At 43.2% G+C, this 22091-nt stretch overlaps 1 protein-coding gene across 2 annotated transcripts in view; it reads left to right on the top strand.

The window, feature by feature from the left end:
* LOC139406899 (inositol 1,4,5-trisphosphate-gated calcium channel ITPR2-like) overlaps positions 1-22091 on the top strand; it is a 156386-nt gene that overhangs the window by 57079 nt on the left and 77216 nt on the right. For both annotated transcript variants that reach the window (XM_071150040.1, XM_071150049.1), the window contains exons 29-37: positions 98-220; positions 1962-2162; positions 2556-2807; positions 3195-3320; positions 7277-7405; positions 7611-7731; positions 8108-8289; positions 10742-10884; positions 11197-11305. In XM_071150040.1, the coding sequence (XP_071006141.1) occupies positions 98-220; positions 1962-2162; positions 2556-2807; positions 3195-3320; positions 7277-7405; positions 7611-7731; positions 8108-8289; positions 10742-10884; positions 11197-11305 (1386 nt within the window). The remainder of the gene's footprint in view (positions 1-97; positions 221-1961; positions 2163-2555; positions 2808-3194; positions 3321-7276; positions 7406-7610; positions 7732-8107; positions 8290-10741; positions 10885-11196; positions 11306-22091) is intronic.

The raw sequence follows: 22091 nt of genomic DNA, 5'->3' as shown, positions 1-22091 counted from the left end.
TAAAAACTGCCCTGGTAGCTTTGTTGGACCATCTGTATGGATTGATTTTGTGGTGATGCAATTGTGAAAGCGTGTTGTGACTCATGTCTGTCCCCAGAGTGATGAGAAGATGAATGAGATCATGACACTGGCCCATGTATTCCTGCAGTACTTCTGTAGAGGCAACAGCCAGAACCAGGCTCTGCTCCACAAATACCTCAACCTGTTCCTTACACCAGGGGTACGCTAACACAAACATGCATGCACGCATTCGTTCATGCCCACTGTGCTTGCACACACACACTCACACACTGTATGCATGTATGGACACACACTCACAAACACATACACGGGACATACAGTACCAGTCAAAAGTTTGGACACACCTACTCATTCGAGGGTTTTTATTTATTTAGACTATTTTCTACATTGTATAATAATAGTGAAGACATCAAAACTATGAAATAACACATATGGAATCATGTAGTAACCAAAAATTGTTAAACAAATCAAAATATATTTTATATTTGAGATTCTTCAAAGGAGCCACCCTTTGCCTTGATGACAGCTTTGCTCACTCTTGGTATTCTCTCAACCAGCTTCATGAGGTAGTCACCTGGAATGCATTTCAATTAACAGGTGTGCCTTTTTAACTTTCCTTCTGAATGCATTTGAGCCAATCAGTTGTGTTGTGACAAGGAAGGGTATACAGAAGATAGCCCTACTTGGTAAAAGACCAAGTCCATATTATTGCAAGAAACAGCTCAAATAAGCAAAGAGAAATTACATTAAGACATGAAGGTCAGTCAATGTGGAAAATGTCAAGAACTTTGAAAGTTTCTTCAAGTGCAGTCGCAAAAACCATCAAACGCTATGATGAAACTGGCTCTCATGAGGACCGCCACAGGAAAGGAAGACCCAGAGTTAGCTCTGTTGCAGAGGATAAGTTCATTAGAGTTACCAGCCTCAAAAATTGCAGCCCAAATAAATGCTTCACAGGGTTGACACATCTCAACATCAACTGTTCAGAGGCAACTGCATGAATCAGGCCTTCATGGTTGAATTGCTGCAAAGAAACCACTACTAAAGGACACCAGTAAGAAGAAGACCCTTGCTTGGGCCAAGAAACACGAGCAATGGACATTAGACCGGTGGATTATTATTTTTTGTCTGAGTCCAAATTTGAGATTTTTGGTTCCAACAGCCGTGTCTTTGTGAGACGTGGAGTAGGTGAACAGATGATCTCCGCATGTGTGGTTCCCACCGTGAAGCATGGAGTAGGAGGTGTGGGGGTGCTTTGCTGGTGACACTTTCTGTGATTTATTTAGAATTTCAAGGCAAACTTATCCAGCATGGCTACCACAGCATTCTGCAGCGACACGCCATCTCATCTGGTTTGGGCTTAGTACCACTATCATTTGTTTTTCAAAAGGACAATGACACAACACACCTACAGGCTATTTGACCAAGAAGGAGAGTGATGGAGTGCTGCATCAGATGACCTGGCCTCCACAATCACCTCACCTCAACCCAATCAAGATGGCTTGGGATGAGTTGGAGTGCAGAGTGAAGGAAAAGCATCCAACAAGTGCTCAACATATGTGGTAACTCTTTCAAGACTGAAAAGCATTCCAGGTGAAGTTGGTTGAGAGAATGCCAAGACTGTGCAAAGCTGTCAAGGCAAAGGGTGGCTTTTTGAAGAATCTCAAATATAAAATATATTTTAATTTGTTTCACACTTTTTTGGTTACTACATTATTCCATATGTGTTATTTCATACTTTAGATGTCTTCACTATTAATGTAGAAAATAGTTAAAATAAAGAAAAACCCTTGAATGAGTAGGTGTCCAAACTTTTGACTGGTACTGTACATGTTTGTTCACTTCTTACTAATTTTCAACTCAATAAATGCATTCTATTACTGGATATCCATATGTCAATGAATGTGAATTCACTGTGCACATCTTCTCCCTCTCTCCAGCTCCTGGAGGCTGAGACCATGCGCCACATCTTCATGAACAACTTCCACCTGTGCAACGAGATCAGCGACCGCGTGGTCCACCATTTTGTCCACTGCATCGAGACGCACGGCCGACACGTCCAGTACCTCAAGTTCCTCCTGACCATCGTCAAGGCCGACGGGAAGTACGTGAAAAAGTGCCAGGACAAGGTCATGACCGAGGTGGGCGAGGGATGATGATGATGCTATCTTTATAAGGCTGTGGAGACCCCACAATAGCATGGTTTCCACTACCACTATCTCCAAACTAGCCAGGGTTTGCTAGAGATGTTTGAAACACGAGAGACTTAAAATGTGACTACTTTTAGAGATACCTTGTGGAAGAATTTATTTATTTGCCCATAGACGTTGGTTGGAATCTTGGTTGAGGGCGTTACAGGAAGTCATTGCATGTTGAGTCTCAGTTTAGTTTAACTGGAATAATTAACCAATATCACGAATATCACATTTTAATATCATATTGAATTATCAATATTGGTTATCCCCACTAGTGATAAGGTATTCCCTGTCTAATCTCCACTCGTCTGTCTGCTTTTCTGTCCATCCCACCCCCAGCTGGTGAACGGTGGCGAGGACGTGCTGGTGTTCTACAACGACCGCTCCTCCTTCCCGGTGCTGTTCCAGATGATGTGCTGCGAGATGGAGCGTAGGGACGAGGGCGGCGCCCTGGCCTACCACAACACTCTGGTAGAGCTCCTCGCTGTCTGCACCGAGGGCAAGAACGTATACACCGAGCTGAAATGTAACTCCCTGCTGCCCCTCGACGACATTGTCAAAGTGGTCACCCACGAAGACTGCATCCCTGAGGTACAGGGGAAGGGGTGGGGTCATATTGAGAGGCTTTGTCATTTGGTGCTGAGGTGTGATTCAGTAGTGTGTGATTTTCTAGCCTTGTATTCAACTTCATCTGCACTAATCTGAGGATACACAGGATAGGTAAGAGTGGCATGACGCTTGGTATATGCGTACTGTGAATTGGAGTTGCATCTGCATCAGTGCAGATGAGGGAAAGTAAAGCAAGATAATATTCCATTATAGACAATTGGCATGCACCCATTGTTTGCATACAGATGCATAACATTTGATTCCAGAACAGCCAGCCTTGATATAGCCTAGCATTCATTCACCTCAGTGTAATCTTTCACACCTGCCAATCATCTGAATGCATGGTTTCTATTGGCCCTCCCTCCCCAGGTGAAGACGGCCTACGTGAACTTTGTGAACCACTGCTACGTGGACACTGAGGTGGAGATGAAGGAGATCTACACCAGCCACCACATATGGAAGCTCTTTGAGAACTTCCTGGTGGACATGGCACGGGTAACGTCCTCACTAAGGTCCTCCTCATAGCACTACCCCCCTCAGAATAGCCTCGTGGCATGGACTTTATAAGGTGGCGAAAGTGTTTTCCTGGCTACTACTACTACTACTACTACTACTACTACTACTACTACTACCATCTCCACCATACCCCATTCAAAGGCACTTAAATCTTTTGTTTTGTCCATTTGTCCATGTTGAATGGCACAACATACTGTAGACAATTTACTGTAGACAAGTTGTCTCGAGGCTTAAAAATCCTTCTTTAACTTGTCTTCTCCCCTTCATCTACACTGATTTGAAGTAGATTTAACAAGTGACATCAATAAGGGGTTTCACCTGTATTCACCTGGTTAGTCTGTGTCATGGTAACAGCAGCTGTCCTTAATGTTTTGTAGACTCAGTGTAAGTGAATTCAACATGGTGGGTCCCTTCAGGGAATGGGCCTTTCCCCAGTCCAGTTCAGTGTAGATGAGGGAAAGGAGAAGATAAGTTCTTTAGACTATTGAGATATACACCAGGCTAAAAATGGAAATCACCCAAAAAGAAATGTTAGACACTTGTAAAAATCTTCACCCAGAGAAAAGCACCAGGGATCGATGGCTTTCTTATCGTTTTATTTCATATTCTGGGACAAAGTACCGCCCTTATTTACTCAAATGACAACACACGTCACTCAATTTAGGAATTCAGAGTTCCATGTATTGAACTGTTATTTCAGTTATATTAAAACCAGAAAAATCTGGAGAGTCCCCTGCAGATAAAACCAGAAAAATCTGGAGAGTCCCCTGCAGATATTACAAACCCATGTAATAAATTATGACAATAAAATAGCAAAACTCCTAAGCAACAGAATGGCAAAAGTCTTACCAGACTTGATAAATATTAATCAAACAGGGTTTATTTAACATGGACACTTAGAAACAAATACAAGAACATGTTTCAGTATAATACAATATGTTAAAAACTAGATGCAGATTTATCCTTATACCATTGCATTGTTGAATATTTGTTTCTGATTGGCTTGAAGGGCATTCTAGAGTGTGCATTATTTCTCTTTATAAACTGGGTGGTTTGAGCCCTGGATGCTGATTGGCTGACAGCCGTGGCATATCAGACCGTATACCACAGGTATGACAAAATATGTATTTTTACTGCTCGGAGTACATTGGTAACCAGTTTATAATAGCAATAAGGCCCCTCGGGTGTTTGTGATATATGGCCATATACCACACCCCCCCAGGCCTTATTGCTTAAATAACACATGGTATATTTGCACGGTAGAATTCAATGGCTATAGTTCATTCTTATATGTTCTATGTTTATGCTGCTTTTGAAAGCAAAAGTCAAATTTTAAAACATTATGGCATTGTTGAATTTGATTTTCATAATGGCAAGCTAGTACTGATGGTTTGGTTAGGTAAAACTAGCAAGTCTGTTTGTTTGGTTACCACGGCAACTACTGTAGCTATCTAGTAAACTTGCTAGCTACTACAGTGGATGTTGAACACATTTCTACCAGGGCTCTCGCTAGTGTGCTGTGGAACACACCTTCCACCTCGTTCATTATTGATGCCAAAAAGGCTTTTGACCGCCTTGAATGACAGGTTACCTTCGCTTCCTTGGACACAGGGACTATGGTGGTCTGCTTGAAACATGTTGGTATTACAGACTCAGACAGGGAGAGGATGAGAATGTCAGTGAAGACACTTGCCAGTTGGTCCGCGCATGCTTTGAGTACTCGTCCTGGTAGTCCATCTGGCCCCGCGGCTTTGTGAATGTTGACCTGTTTAAAGGTCTTGCTCACATCGACTACGGAGAGCGTTATCACACAGTCATCCATAACAGCTGGTGCTCTTGTGCATGCTTCAGTATTGCTTGTCTCGAAGCGAGCGTAAAAGGCATTTAGCTTGTCTGGTAGGCTCGCGTCACTGGGCAGCCCTGCCACATCTGACGAGCATCAGAGCTGGTGTAGTAGGATTTAATCTTAATCCTGTATGGACGCTTGCCAGTTTGTTGTTTTGTTTGAGGGCATAGCGGGATTTCTTATAAGCATCCGGATTAGTGTCCCACTCTTTGAATGCGGCAGCTCTAGCTTTTAGCTCAATGCGGATGTTGCCTGTTGTCCATGGAGAGCAGTATATCCTTCTCGTCGGACTCATTAAAGAGATAAGCTTCTTCCAGTTCGTGGTGAGTAATCGCTGTTCTGTTGTCCAGAAGTCATTTTCGGTCATAAGAGAGACGGTAGCAGCAACATTTTTTACAAAATAAGTTTAAAAAATAAGTACGCAAAAAATCAAACAAAATAGCACAATTGGTTAGGAGCTTGTAAAATGTCAGCCATCCTCTTCGGCGCCATCTTTATGGAGACATGGTGATTTTATGAGCGTAATCAGATAGAAATTATGTAATTGTCACTGAATTTATTATGAAGCCTACTAATTGGATGTTGTTCAATTTGTAGTGTTGGCTAAATATTTGTGTTAATATTATATACTAATTATGTTCTGCCCACCGACTATTAGCTCAATAAAAATTTGGCCCGATACCGAACCTAGTTGACAAACCCTGCTTTAAGTGGACCACAAAAAATATGAAATACTTAGGATGCTTAATAAGTGAATCAATTTGATTTGATTTGATTTGATTTGAAGTGATGACAAATAACTTTATCCCATTACTCAACAACATGAAAGCAGATCTAATTAAATGAAACAATCTCCCCATAAGCCTTACAGGTAGAATTACCCCATCGAAGACGTTCTTAAAAAAAGTGTATAAGACAAATAAAACTCCTAAAGCAAAGTTTTAATCTGAGGGTGGTTTTAACCTTCCAGATTTGGAATTGTATCAACTCGCCACCCAAGGCTTTTACTTGCGATGTATAGTTAAATGCAGTAAAGAGGAACAATGGGTTCATAATGTAGAGGTGCATGCTACATAATGAAGAGGTGCAATCTTTTCACGTGTCTGTTTTCAAAGGATGGAGCAAAGAACATTAACAACTTCATAATCAAGAAAATTAGAACAAGATGGAAGAAAATTAAACGGATTCTTCAAGAACCAATATCACTCCATAAAAACACACCCCTATGGAACAATCTTTTCAGAATTCAAGCTTTTCAGAATTCACAGATAAATTGGCCCACAAACTAAAGGCATAGAAACCAAAAATGAGTCAGAAGAAGATAGTTAGTCATATGATAGGTAAGATGTATACAAAACCTTGCAGAGAGCCTGTCCAATCTATTGGAACCAAGACTTAAAAATAACTGGTATTGACAAACGATGGAGGGAGTGTTGGAACATAATGAACAAAATTACAAATAACGAAAATGTAAGCTTAATCCTGTAGAAAGTAATGTATAGATATTATTATACAAGAGACCAATTTCACACATTCTACAGCACAATGGCAGTCATGTCTTAAGTGTAAAACTAACGACTCAGGAATTCATTCCTTCTTGGAGTACTATACGTTCCAAAACTTATGGGCAGCGTTAAAAAGCTGTCTAATAAGATTTACAAAGCAAGTTGACTTTTAATCCGTCTTTCTGAATATTTCGAGACATTGGATGTACGGTAGGCTAGCTAAGAGAATGGAAGAATCAAATGCGTTATTTAAATATGGGAAAAAATCTGTCTACAGACAAAAACAACATAATACAATTTTACGTCATATGGGGCAAAGTCTTACAAGCAGTAGAAACAATGTTGTGGATACTGTGGGCACGTGTGTCTGAGCAATTGTCATGTCGTTAATGTTTGTGGATATGTAGAGTATGTATGTTTGTAAGTATGTATGTATGTTAAGTTGTCTATTGTTTTTGTCTATGTATGTTTTTGTTTGTCATATAAAATATTACAACTAAAACATGAGAGATACCCTAGGTCAGTCTCTTCCCCCCTCACTCCTGAGTGACAGACAGACATTCCCCTCTCCTCTGTCGTTTTAGGTGTGCAACAGCACCACGGACCGTAACCATGCCAACATTCCCCTGGAGAGGTACGTGACGGAGACGGTGATGGCCATCGTCAAGGGCTTCTTTAGCTCCCAGTTCCCTGTCAACAACTCCAACCTGCAGGTATTCCTGGGAGAGAGGTTAACCTTGTACATGGGTATTTAAATACCTTCCTCAGGCCATTCGTGTTTCAATTCAGTCAGTTCAGGCACTTGAGGCAAATGCTTATCCATCTGGTAGGTGCTGGCACAACATTTTTGAGTGCCATTGAAGTGTTTGTTTATGGAGTGTTTTAGTGACTGTTTATCCTCCCTCTCTTCTATGTCAGACCCACCAGCCCATCTTCATCCAGCTGCTCCAGTCCTCCTTCAGGATCTATAACTGCACCTGGATCAGCTCGGCCCAGAAGAACAACATCGAGGGCTGCATCAAAACACTGTCTGACGTGGGTGAGTCTCACAGCCCAATGATTGCACTTTGACAGGCCTTGACTAAGGTTTGTAGACTGGAAACATCAATGATTTCTATAATGACAGGGAGACATTGCAAGTATTTAAATCTCACCCAATAAGCCCTGTACATGTTAGTCTGCCGCCACTGTGTATGCAGACAATACAGAAAGTAGACCAATGCCTTTCTCTGTTGGTTGAATGGGTGTCATGTCAGCTTGTGTGAATGTGTGTGTCTGGGAGAGATATGGGCCCATCTTCAGAAAGCGATTCAGAGTATTCGATATGGTCTACAAGGCTAAACCGATATCAGCACTCTAACTTTGAGGCTCCTTCAGTTCCTAGTTATAAGGCCTCCACCCTGTCTCCTCTCCAGCTAAGGCGCGTGCCATAGCCATCCCGGTGGATCTGGACAGCCAGGTGAACACTCTGTCTCTGAAGGCCCACACCTACAGGGTGGAGCGTGCCGTCAAGGACTGGAGAACCTCAGCACGCACCCGGGTCCGCAAGGAGATTCTGGGAGTGCCTGACTACAAGAGCATCATCGAGAAGCTGCAGGTGATCCCTCACACACACACACACACACACACACAGAAATATGCACTCTCACAAATATACATGAATATGCCACTGGCGGTTCTTGCCGTTCAAGATTAGGGGGGTATTGTATATTTATGACAATGGCCTCATTTCTATTACAGCATATTGGATGACTGTCATTCATATTCCATTCACCCAGTTCAATGTAACATCCATAGGTTTAGGCTACTACATCATACTCGAAATTGCCCTATATAATACCCATCATGAGGTTGCTACAACATAGCTTAAAAATGAAAGTCGAGAGACAAATTGGAGTAATCAAGGTGAGAGAGACAGTGAAATATTCAAAACCGCCTTGCACACTCTTGCCATGTGTACAATCACACAGTACAGTGTACAGCAAAAATTGTAGCAGTTACACCGGCAGGTCCGGTGCCAATTCATTTCTAAAATGAAAGCTTACCTTGACTTGGAAGAGTTGCAGTGTTGGTTAGCCTTAGCCAGCAAGCTAACATACAGTGCCTTTGAAAAGTATTCTGACCCCTTGACTTTTTCCACATTTTGTTATGTTACAGCCTTATATATTTTTTTACAACTCGGCAATCTACACACAATACCCCATAATGACAAAGCGAAAACAGGTTTATAGACATTTTTGCTAATTTATTCATAATAAAAACTGATACAGATACCTGTTTACATAAGTATTCAGACCCTTTACTATGAGACTCGAAATTGAGCGAAGGTGCATCCTGTTTCCATTGATCTTCCTTGAGATGTTTCTACAACTGAATTGGAGTCCACCTGTGGTAAATCCAAAATTATTTGGAAAGGCACACACCTGTCTATATAAGGTCCCACAGTTGACAGTGCATGTCAGAGCAAAATCCAAGCCATGAAGTCGAAAGAATTGTCCGTAGAGCTCCGAGACAGGATTGTGTCGATGCACAAATCTGGAAGGGTACCAAAAAATGACTGCAGCATTGAAGGTCACCAAGAACACCGTGGCCTCCATCATTCTTAAATTGAAGAAGTTTTGAACCACCAAGACTCTTCCTAGAGCTGGCCGCCAGGCCAAACTGATCAATCGGGGTAGAAGGGTCTTGTTCAGGGAGGTGACCAAGAACCCAAAGGTTATTCTGAGACCTCCAGAGTTCCTCTGTGGAGATAGGAGAACCTTCCAGATGGCCAACCATCTCTGCAGCACTCCAACAATCAGGACTTTATGGTAGAGTGGCCAGACAGAAGCCACTCCTCAGTAAAAGGCACAAGACAGCCTGTTTGGAGTTTGCCAAAAGGCACCAAAAGACTCTGACTATGAGAAACAAGATCGTCTGGTCTGATGAAACCAAGATTGAACTCTTTGGCCTGAATGACAAGTGTCACTTATGGAGGAAACCTGGCACCATCCCTACAGCGAAGCATGGTGGTGGCAGCATCATGCTGTGGGGATGTTTTTCAGCTGCAAGGACTGGGAGACTAGTCAGGATCGAGGTAAAGATGAAAAGAGCAAAGTACAGAGTGATCCTTGATGAAAACCTGATCCAGAGTCCTCAGGACCTCAGACTTATGTTAATGTAATATTTCAGTTCATTATATTTAATAAATTAGCAGCAATTTCTAAAACCCTGTTTGGGGTATGGTGTGTAGATTGAAAAAAAACAACACATTCTAGAAAAAGGCTGTAATCTAACAAAATGTGGAAGAAGTCAAAGGGTCTGAATACTTTCCGAAGGCACCGTAAATAGCATTCCTCTGTTTGAGTCAGGTTGTTGAGTAGGCAAATTAACTGAATTAGCTGCATAAGTAAAAGGTAAACTAAGAAGGTAAAAACCTACAAAATATAGCTAGCTCTCTCACTCTGCTGCTTCTCCTTAATTTTTGAAGAAAATAGTTTGTTCAAAATCAAAACTGTTCAACTACTGTCTTTCTCTCTTTAAGTCAACTACTCACCAGACTTTAAGCACTGCAGTGCTAGCTAGCTGTAGCCTGTGCTTTCATTTCTAGATTCATTCTCTGATCCTTTGATTGGATGGACAAGATGTTACTTCATACTGCAAGAGCTCTGATAGGTTGAAGGACATCCTCTAGAAGTTGGCATAATTACTGTGTAGTCTATGGAAGGGGGTGGGAGCCATGAGCCTCCTAGGTTTTGTATTGAAGTCAATGTACCCCACGGAAGCTAGCTGTCCTCCAGCTACACCATGGTGCTACTCTAGATGGTGCTGTTGAGTCTACTTGTAGACATTCATTACAAAACAGTGTGTTTTAATCAGTTATTTGGTGACATGTAATATATATTTAGTATGGTTTTATCTAAAAAAAGGACAACTTATTTTTAAATATTTCACTGCATAGGATTATTATCCTCCCCTTCCTCTGAGGAGCCTCCCCTGGAATACACACACACACACACTGCACTGCACTGCACTGCAGAGGTATTGTATCCATTGTGTCATGTGTCCAGGGTGTGGTGGCGTGTCTAGAGGAGCAGTTCAGTCCTATGGTGCAGGCTGAGTTCTCTGTGTTGGTGGATGTACTACACAGCCCTGAGCTGCTGTTCCCAGAGGCTGCCAGACTGCGCTGTGTGAGTGGGGCCTTCATGTCCAAGTGAGTGTGGCAGAGGTACAGATGCAGTCACAAACACTGATCAGACAGACACACCATCACAAACATAATCTATGGGCTGCATTTCTTGAGCGTTTACACCAGTGCCAAGTTTGCATTTGGCCATCCATTGTTCTTCTTTGTGTTTTAATTTCGACTTCTGACTTTTCCTAAATGTTTCCCAAAAAAGGGTTTTGTTTATTATTTTCTGTCCTCACAAACTTCCAGTCAAAGGTCACACGTCCGTTGGTGTGCTTAGATGACTTAAAGCCATGGTACTGATGTTTCGTTTGTACTCTTACCTTTGTCATTCAGACTGATCAAACACACCAAGAAGCTGATGGACAAGGAGGAAAAGCTGTGCATTAAGATCCTGCAGACACTCCGAGAGATGCTGAACAAGAAGGAGGCCTTTGATGAGCCTGTGAGTACTGAACCAGACATGTCAAGGGTGTGATATGTACAGGGTGTTTAGGGATGTACAGGACATGATGACAAGGGTGTGTTACGTACAGGGTGTTTAGGGATGTACAGGACATGATGACAAGGGTGTGTTACGTACAGGGTGTTTAGGGATGTACAGGACATGATGACAAGGTTGTGTTAAGTACAGGGTGTTTAGGGATGTACAGGACATGATGACAAGGGTGTGTTACGTACAGGGTGTTTAGGGATGTACAGGACATGATGACAAGGGTGTGTTACATACAGGGTGTTTAGGGATGTACAGGACATGATGACAAGGGTGTGTTACATACAGGGTGTTTAGGGGTGTACAAGACAACAAGACAAGGGTATATTACTGGAAACTTTCTAAGTTAATCAGTAAACTTAACCGAACTTTGGTAACTTTCACATTTTTGGGGGGGAATTTTATAATATGACATCTAGGGGCCTTTTTGGGTATTTCAGATTGTCACAGGTGTTTGTAATTCTTTCGGTCCCCCCCCCCCTTCTTTGGGGTACTGAGCAAATGTTAGGTCTTGTGAGTGGAAACTTGAACACTGTGAGAATTTTTTGCAACTTCCGGCGTGCGTTTACAGTGAACACAGGCTTGACCCTTACAGTTTAAGACAGGCTATTAATATAATAGGCTATTGTGGCGTTTGGAGCATAATGTAGGCCTACCAACTAAACCAATGGAGCAAATAGTTTTATCTAAAAAGGATAACTTATTTTTTACATTTTTCACTGCATAGGATTCGTATCCTCGCCTTCCTCTGAGGAGCCTCTACTGGAATGCGCGCGCACACACACACACACACACACACACTGTACTGCAGAGGTATTGTATACATTGTGTCATGTGCCTAGAGTTTGGTGGCGTGTCTAGAGAGCAAATCCCATAATATTTTCACATGGAAATAGCTTTTATTTTCTGTGATATAGCCTACTTTAGCCTATATGTGGTGTTCAATGCAGGCCTAAATTGCTTGAGACTTAAAAAAAATGTTTTTACATGATGAGGAACTTGACATTAAAACATTTGTTTTACTTATATTGTGTTTTGATGCGAGAAACCACTTTACATAATAAAATGTTATTATTATTATTATTATTACCATACAGATAGTTAGACAATCTAGGCTACCCCTCTGGCTATAGCTTTGAATATGAAAATAAACCCTCTGGCTATAGGTTTGAATATGAAAATAAACCCTCTGGCTATAGGTTTGAATATGAAAATAAACCCTCTGGCTATAGCTTTGAATATGAAAATAAACCCTCTGGCTATAGGTTTGAATATGAAAATAAACCCTCTAGCTATAGCTTTGAATATGAAAATAAACCCTCTGGCTATAGGTTTGAATATGAAAATAAACCCTCTGGCTATAGCTTTGAATATGAAAATAAACCCTCTGGCTATAGGTTTGAATATGAAAATAAACCCTCTGGCTATAGGTTTGAATATAAAAATAAACCCTCTGGCTATAGCTTTGAATATGAAAATAAACCCTCTGGCTATATGAATATGAAAATACACCCTCTGGCTATATGAATATGAAAATACACCCTCTGGCTATAGCTTTGAATATGAAAATAAACCCTCTGGCTATAGGTTTGAATATGAAAATAAACCCTCTGGCTATAGCTTTGAATATGAAAATAAACCCTCTGGCTATAGGTTTGAATATGAAAATAAACCCTCTGGCTATAGGTTTGAATATGAAAATAAACCCTCTGGCTATAGGTTTGAATATGAAAATAAACCCTCTGGCTATAGGTTTGAATATGAAAATAAACCCTCTGGCTATAGGTTTGAATATGAAAATAAACCCTCTGGCTATAGGTTTGAATATGAAAATAAACCCTCTGGCTATAGCTTTGAATATGAAAATAAACCCTCTGGCTATAGGTTTGAATATGAAAATAAACCCTCTGGCTATATGAATATGAAAATAAACCCTCTGGCTATAGCTTTGAATATGAAAATAAACCCTCTGGCTATAGGTTTGAATATGAAAATAAACCCTCTGGCTATAGCTTTGAATATGAAAATAAACCCTCTGGCTATAGCTTTGAATATGAAAATAAACCCTCTGGCTATAGCTTTGAATATGAAAATAAACCCTCTAGCTATAGCTTTGAATATGAAAATAAACCCTCTAGCTATAGCTTTGAATATGAAAATAAACCCTCTAGCTATAGCCGTCACTGTAAATAAGAATTTCTTCTTAATAACTGACTTGCCTAGTTAAATAAAGGTAAAAAAAAATCTGAACTGATCTGAAAAGCGCATTCACTTGCAGTTGATGGAAAGTCCGCTCGTGGGCTACCCGCCAATAGAATTCAACTCTGTTGCGCTCAATCTTGCAAAGTTAGATTTGTTTTGGTTTGTTGCATTGAAATGGGGCTGATATCATGTTGATTTGATCACAGAAAAAACGTTGATCCATATAGTGCAAACTAATGGGGCGAACTCCGTGAAGTTCTGTCTCTTGCATCTCTGTACAGTATGGCATTTCTTCTGTGCAGCACTCCTGGAAGAAGTGCTCGGACGCGCACAAAATTTACATCGAACATTACTTATCACATGTACAATATATAAAATAATCAAATAAAACATTTACAAAATGTTTTATGACAAAGCTATAAACATTATACTAAAAACCGTATAAACCATCAATTTAGTGAATAACATTGGTGTTTTAATGAGTTTTAACATTCTTTTTTATTTTACACACTTAGTCAAATAGATATGTAAACAAAAAAAAGTAAAAACTGGTGGCAGTTGTGAAAAAAGTAAATAGTTGTGTTGGAAGAGGTGCAGAGTTAATTGAAAATAGTGATTGTTGATTAGATGCTTTTTTCATTAGTTCATTAGTTTCTCCTGAACCATATGTCTATCCACTAGAAACTCCTGGACAATATGGTCACAGATATAGAAAATGAATACTATAGTGCCTTCAGAAAGTATTCATACCCCTTGAATTATTCCACATTTTACAGTTTGAATTCAACGTGGATTAAATTGATATCCCATGACATTGAAAACATGTTTTCAAAATGTTTTGCTAATTTATTGAAAATGAAATACAGAAAAATATCTAGATTACATAGGTATTCACACCCCTGAGTCAAAACATGTTACAATCACCTTTGGCAGCAATTACAGCAGTCTTTCTGGGTAAGTCTTAAGAGCTCTGCACACCTGGATTGTACAAAAGTAGCCCATTATTATTTTCAAAATTCTTCATGCTCGGTCAAATTGGTTATTGATCATTGCAAGACAACTATTTTAAGGTATTGCCATAGATTTTCAATCAGATTTAAGTCAAAACTGTAACTCGGCCACTCGAACATTCACTGTCTTCTTGGTAAGCAACTCCAGTGTAGATTTGGCCTTGTATTTTAGGATATTGTCCTGCTGAAAGGTGAATTAGTCTCCCAGTGTGTGGTCGAACGCAAACTGAACTAGATTTTCCTCCAAGATTTTTCCTGTGCCTAGCTCCGTTCCGTTTCTTTTTTATCTTCTAAAACCTCTCATTTCTTAACGATTACAAGCGTACCCATAACATGATGCAGCCACCACTCTGCTTGAAAATATGGAGAGTGGTACTCTGTAATATATTTGGGGGATTTGCTTTGTTACAAACAGGACACATGTTTTGGAAAATTTAAATTTTGTTCAGGCTTCCTTTTCACTCTGTCAATTAGGTTGACTAACTACAATGTTGTTGATCCATCCTCAGTTTTCTCTTATCACAGCCATTAAACTATGTAACTGTTTTAAAGTGACAATTGGCCTCATGGTGAAATCCCTGTACTGTACATATAGGTAGGGTATGGTGACTAGGCAAAGGGATAGTTAATGAATAGTATCAGCAACGTATGTGATGAATCAGAGGAGTTGGTGCAAAACGGGGTATATGCAGATAGTCTGGGTAGCTATTTGGTTAACTATTTAGCAGTCTTGTGGTAGAAGCTGTTCACGGTCCTGTTGGTTCCAGACTTGGTGCATCGGTACCACTTGCTGTGCGGTAGCAGAGAGAACAGTCTATGACTTAGGGGGGCTGGAGTCTTTGACAATTATTTTGGCCTTTCTCCGACAGCGCCTGGTATAGAGGTCCTGGATGGCAGGGATCTCACCCCCAGTGTACTGGGCTGTACGCACTACCCTCTGTAACCAATGTCAACGTCCTGGATACAAAATACTGTATACTGAGACTTTCATGAATGGATGTATTGTCACAGACTTAGGTGTCACAGTAACGGCTTTGGTTGTGTGTTCATCTTTAGGTGTTGCAGTCGTTACCTTTTTTTAGAAGGATAAACCACTTCCCCAGTGTAGCAGCAATGTGAATATACCGTGTTGTATCAACCACACTATGTGGCTGCAGTTACAAGTGAAAGCAAATGAAGATGAAGATTGGTTGGTTCATATTGTACTGTCATGATGGACTGGGTGGGCTGCACTCAGATCAGTTGTTGCCCACGGTGCTGTAGGCTCTGTGTCTCGCGCTCTCTCTGTGTCTCGCGCTCTCTGTGTCTCGCGCTCTCTCTGTGTCTCGCGCTCTCTCTGTGTCTCACGCTCTCTCTGTGTCTCGCGCTCTCTCTGTGTCTCTCTGCATCTCGCGTTCTCTCTGTGGTCCCTGAGCCCAGACTCCTCATCATCAGTAGTCTGTGGGCCTCTACATGCTTTTATATAAGGCAGGGTGGCACTCGAGGACAAGCTCACACTGTGAGGGAGAAAGGGTTGGAGAGATGGAGGGTGGGGGGAGCAAACGCTGAACAAACAAATCAATACTGCAGTGACCGTGGGTGCACCTCTCTCAAATCAAATCAAATCAAATTTTATTTGTCACATACACATGGTTAGCAGATGTTAATGCGAGTGTAGCGAAATGCTTGTGCTTCTAGTTCCGACAATGCAGTAATAACAAGTAATCTAACTAACAATTCCAAAACTACTGTCTTGTACACAGTGTAAGGGGATAAAGAATATGTACATAAGGATATATGAATGAGTGATGGTACAGAGCAGCATAGGCAAGATACAGTAGATGGTATCGAGTACAGTATGTACAAATGAGATGAGTATGTAAACAAAGTGGCATAGTTTAAAGTGGCTAGTGATACATGTATTACATAAGGATACAGTCGATGATATAGAGTACAGTATATACGTATGCATATGAGATGAATAATGTAGGGTAAGTAACATTATATAAGGTAGCATTGTTTAAAGTGGCTAGTGATATATTTACATCATTTCCCATCAATTCCCATTATTAAAGTGGCTGGAGTTGAGTCAGTGTGTTGGCAGCAGCCACTCAGTGTTAGTGGTGGCTGTTTAACAGTCTGATGGCCTTGAGATAGAAGCTGTTTTTCAGTCTCTCGGTCCCAGCTTTGATGCACCTGTACTGACCTCGCCTTCTGGATGATAGCGGGGTGAACAGGCAGTGGCTCGGGTGGTTGATGTCCTTGATGATCTTTATGGCCTTCCTGTGACATCGGGTGGTGTAGGTGTCCTGGAGGGCAGGTAGTTTGCCCCCGGTGATGCGTTGTGCAGACCTCACTACCCTCTGGAGAGCCTTACGGTTGAGGACGGTGCAGTTGCCATACCAGGCGGTGATACAGCCCGCCAGGATGCTCTCGATTGTGCATCTGTAGAATTTTGTGAGTGCTTTTGGTGACAAGCCAAATTTCTTCAGCCTCCTGAGGTTGAAGAGGCGCTGCTGCGCCTTCTTCACGATGCTGTCTGTGTGAGTGGACCAATTCAGTTTGTCTGTGATGTGTATGCCGAGGAACTTAAAACTTGCTACCCTCTCCACTACTGTTCCATCGATGTGGATAGGGGGGTGTTCCCTCTGCTGTTTCCTGAAGTCCACAATCATCTCCTTAGTTTTGTTGACGTTGAGTGTGAGGTTATTTTCCTGACACCACACTCCGAGGGCCCTCACCTCCTCCCTGTAGGCCGTCTCGTCGTTGTTGGTAATCAAGCCTACCACTGTTGTGTCGTCCGCAAACTTGATGATTGAGTTGGAGGCGTGCGTGGCCACGCAGTCGTGGGTGAACAGGGAGTACAGGAGAGGGCTCAGAACGCACCCTTGTGGGGCCCCAGTGTTGAGGATCAGCGGGGAGGAGATGTTGTTGCCTACCCTCACAACCTGGGGGCGGCCCGTCAGGAAGTCCAGTACCCAGTTGCACAGGGCGGGGTCGAGACCCAGGGTCTCGAGCTTGATGACGAGCTTGGAGGGTACTATGGTGTTGAATGCCGAGCTGTAGTCGATGAACAGCATTCTCACGTAGGTATTCCTCTTGTCCAGATGGGTTAGGGCAGTGTGCAGTGTGGTTGAGATTGCATCGTCTGTGGACCTATTTGGGCGGTAAGCAAATTGGAGTGGGTCTAGGGTGTCAGGTAGGGTGGAGGTGATATGGTCCTTGACTAGTCTCTCAAAGCACTTCATGATGACGATGTGAGTGCTACGGGGCGGTAGTCGTTTAGCTCAGTTACCTTAGCTTTCTTGGGAACAGGAACAATGGTGGCCCTCTTGAAGCATGTGGGAACAGCAGACTGGTATAGGGATTGATTGAATATGTCCGTAAACACACCGGCCAGCTGGTCTGCGCATGCTCTGAGGGCGCGGCTGGGGATGCCGTCTGGGCCTGCAGCCTTGCGAGGGTTAACACGTTTAAATGTCTTACTCACCTCGGCTGCAGTGAAGGAGAGACCGCATGTTTTCGTTGCAGGCCGTGTCAGTGGCACTGTATTGTCCTCAAAGCGGGCAAAAAAGTTATTTAGTCTGCCTGGGAGCAAGACATCCTGGTCCGTGACTGGGCTGGATTTCTTCCTGTAGTCCGTGATTGACTGTAGACCCTGCCACATGCCTCTTGTGTCTGAGCCGTTGAATTGAGATTCTACTTTGTCTCTGTACTGGCGCTTAGCTTGTTTGATAGCCTTGCGGAGGGAATAGCTGCACTGTTTGTATTCGGTCATGTTACCAGACACCTTGCCCTGATTAAAAGCAGTGGTTCGCGCTTTCAGTTTCACACGAATGCTGCCATCAATCCACGGTTTCTGGTTAGGGAATGTTTTAATCGTTGCTATGGGAACGACATCTTCAACGCACGTTCTAATGAACTCGCACACCGAATCAGCGTATTGGTCAATGTTGTTATCTGACGCAATACGAAACATCTCCCAGTCCACGTGATGGAAGCAGTCTTGGAGTGTGGAGTCAGCTTGGTCGGACCAGCGTTGGACAGACCTCAGCGTGGGAGCCTCTTGTTTTAATTTCTGTCTGTAGGCAGGGATCAACAAAATGGAGTCGTGGTCAGCTTTTCCGAAAGGGGGGCGGGGCAGGGCCTTATATGCGTCGCGGAAGTTAGAGTAACAATGAGTAACAATGATCCAAGGTCTTTCCACCCCTGGTTGCGCAATCGATATGCTGATAAAATTTGGGGAGTCTTGTTTTTAGATTAGCCTTGTTAAAATCCCCAGCTACAATGAATGCAGCCTCCGGATAAATCGTTTCCAGTTTGCAGAGAGTTAAATAAAGTTCGTTCAGAGCCATCGATGTGTCTGACTCTGGGGAAGTAGAAGTCTCTCTCTCGCCTTTACCTCATCTCTCTCTCTCTCTCTCTCCTTTATCTCATCTCTCTCTCTCTCCTTTATCTCATCTCTCTCTCTCTCTCTCTCTCTCTCCTTTATCTCATCTCTCTCTCTCTCCTTTATCTCATCTCTCTCTCTCTCTCTCTCTCTCTCCTTTATCTCATCTCTCTCTCCACCATGGGCCTGTGAATTTGGGAGGAGGGGGAGAGAGGGTGGGAGTGATATGAGGGGAGGGTTGTTGAATAACTAGACAAAGTTCCAGGGTGATCAACTCTGGAGGGTAAAGTGAAGCATGTGTGCTGCAGGTCTTAGTAGAGGAGGATAGGGAGACGAGACGTTGAAGAGTTTACATACAGTAGAAGTAGCGCTGCCTTGATATGCCACTGCCTTTTGAAGAATAGCACAAGTATTGAGATCATGTCCTGTTGCTAAATGTCAATCAGTATCATACTCAAATAGGTTGTACTCTGATATGATAGAATTCACAGGGTATATGATGCAGTCAACAGCACTGACATTTACATATTGTGCCAAAACATGTTGGCATGTTTTAAAAAGCCTAAGAATGATATGTGCTTGTGTGTCCTTTCACGTATTCCGGGAGTGTTTGAGTGTGTATTTGTCTTTTTTGTGTGTGTGTCATATCCCTGTTGCCCTGAGCGTGGAGCTGCTGTCTCACTCCACAGAAGTGAGCGAGGAAATAGAAAGAGCGAGAGAAAGAGAAAAGCGACAGCAGAGGTTGGTGGCTCCCCTGGGGCACAGTGAGTGGGAGGAGGAGAGAGAGAGGGAACGAGCAGGCGAGGGAGAACGAGTAAGAGGGGGAGGGAGCATGTGAGGAGCCATGTGAGCTGAGGGGAGAAAAGCGGGCCGCGGCTGCAGAGTGAGGGATTGGAGGAGAGCGGTGTCTGCTCAGTCCATGAGGAGACAGGGCAGGGGGTACACTTACGTAACCGCCTGCAGTGTCTGAGCCAGCGTCACGCGGACCATCACGTTCCCACCCTCTCTCTTTCTCTCTCACTCGAACAAGTGTGAGCCTCTCCCTCCCTTGCTTTGTCTCTCTCTTTCTATCACAATGCCGTTTGCCTCAATTATTTCTCTCTCCTAGCTCGCTCGCTCTCTCGCTGCTCTCTATCTCTGCTCTCTCTCTCTCTGCTCTCTCTCTCTCTGCTCTCTCTCTCTGCTCTCTCTCTCTGCTCTCTCTCTGCTCTCTCTCTCTGCTCTCTCTCTCTGCTCTCTCTCTCTGCTCTCTCTCTGCTCTCTCTCTCTCTGCTCTCTCTCTCTCTGCTCTCTCTCTCTCTGCTCTCTCTCTCTGCTCTCTCTCTCTCTCTGCTCTCTCTCTCTCCTGCTCTCTCTCTCTCCTGCTCTCTCTCTCTCCTGCTCTCTCTCTCTCCTGCTCTCTCTCTCTCCTGCTCTCTCTCTCTCCTGCTCTCTCTCTCTCCTGCTCTCTCTCTCTCTCCTGCTCTCTCTCTCTCTCCTGCTCTCTCTCTCTCTCCTGCTCTCTCTCTCTCTCCTGCTCTCTCTCTCTCTCCTGCTCTCTCTCTCTCTCCTGCTCTCTCTCTCTCTCCTGCTCTCTCTCTCTCTCCTGCTCTCTCTCTCTCTCCTGCTCTCTCTCTCTCTCCTGCTCTCTCTCTCTCTCCTGCTCTCTCTCTCTCTCCTGCTCTCTCTCTCTCTCCTGCTCTCTCTCTCTCCTGCTCTCTCTCTCTCTCGCGCTCTCTCGCGCTCTCTCGCTCCCTCTCTCTCTCTCTCTCTCCCTCTCTCTCCCTCTCTCTCTCTCTCCCTCTCTCTCTCCCTCTCTCTCTCTCTCCCTCTCTCTCCCTCTCTCTCGGTCTCTCTCTCTGGGTCTCTCGCGCTCTCTCTCTGGGTCGTGGCAGGGGCAGACAGTGAACTGACTGAGGGATCTGCAGTAGGCTAAGAAGGATTGCTGTTGCTTGGCATATTGGAGTGTAGTGAATTATGTGTACGGGGATGAGTAGTAGCGACGATAATGCTATTGAATTATATCATGTAATTTTAGAAATAATTTACAGCCAGTCAATCAATTTAGTTGAAATGTTTTGTAGTCAGGTGAAACTGAATATTTCTGAAAATATTGTTCACAAAATGTGTACTGCAGTGCAGGAACTATATGATAGTAGCGGTGCCTTACTCTTTAGATACCATTTTAACGATATCACAGTATCTAATCTGGGGCAGAAGTCATAACCAGGGAAAACACCTGTCTGTTGTGCAATCTGGCCATTGGCAATTAACGTGAGACTACGGTTTTTAGGTTATGACAACCAGGACATTATCTCACGTTCCCCCGTGTGTCTGTGTGCATGCACGTGTGTTCATGTGTGTCCTGTGTGTGCGTAAACATGGCTCCTGTGTTTGTTGACAAAGGAAAGTAAAAAGCTTCTTATGTAATCTCTCTCACAACCTATCTCTTTCCCTCCCTCTCTCACACTCCTCCTTTCCCTCCTGCTCTCTCTCCGTCACTCTTGGCAAGTTTCACACCAGCCGCCCTAGGCAAAGCAGCTTTACAGATTACCAGCCTCTCTCACCGCTAAGCTAGTCACACGCACACACACCCACACACACCACACGTACGCTGCTCCACGCTGGCTCAGCTCATCCTGTGGGGTTTTCCCAGTGTGAGAGAGTGGAATATGGCTTAGCTACATCCCTGCACTCATCCTCTCATCCTGTCATTCACATGCAGCCAACCAGGCCAGCGTGAGCTCAGCTCACTGATACCAGACAGGCCTTAACCCCTGACTGCCCCTAGTCTGTATCCAGACAATGTGTAAAATACACTTTAAAACTTGAAACTAGTCCTGCTGTCACAAGTGTTCCATCACGAAACCTGCAGCCTAACATCAACTACATACTTATACCCACGCTACATATTTTTGATTGAAGTTTCTAGAGGCGATGGACTGAGATGTTTCTTTCAAGGGGGATCAGAGATGAGTGTTTGGGCTTTTGTGTCGGTTTGTTTTGTGTACTTGTGTGTTTAGGCTGCCGTCCTATTCCACCTACTCTTCCTCTTCAATGCTTTATCAGTCATGTGACTGGAGGTGTGTGGTCTCCATGGTGATGGACTAGCACGTGTTTACCTGTTTCCCCCGTTACTCAGCGGGCCTTATATGTATCCTCAGAGTAGGAGTGCTGA

This window comes from Oncorhynchus clarkii, chromosome 1 (genome assembly GCF_045791955.1).
Source record: "Oncorhynchus clarkii lewisi isolate Uvic-CL-2024 chromosome 1, UVic_Ocla_1.0, whole genome shotgun sequence".
NCBI lineage: Eukaryota > Metazoa > Chordata > Actinopteri > Salmoniformes > Salmonidae > Oncorhynchus > Oncorhynchus clarkii.
Note: the sequence above shows the minus strand (reverse complement) of the source record. Positions and strands in the feature narration are given on the sequence as shown.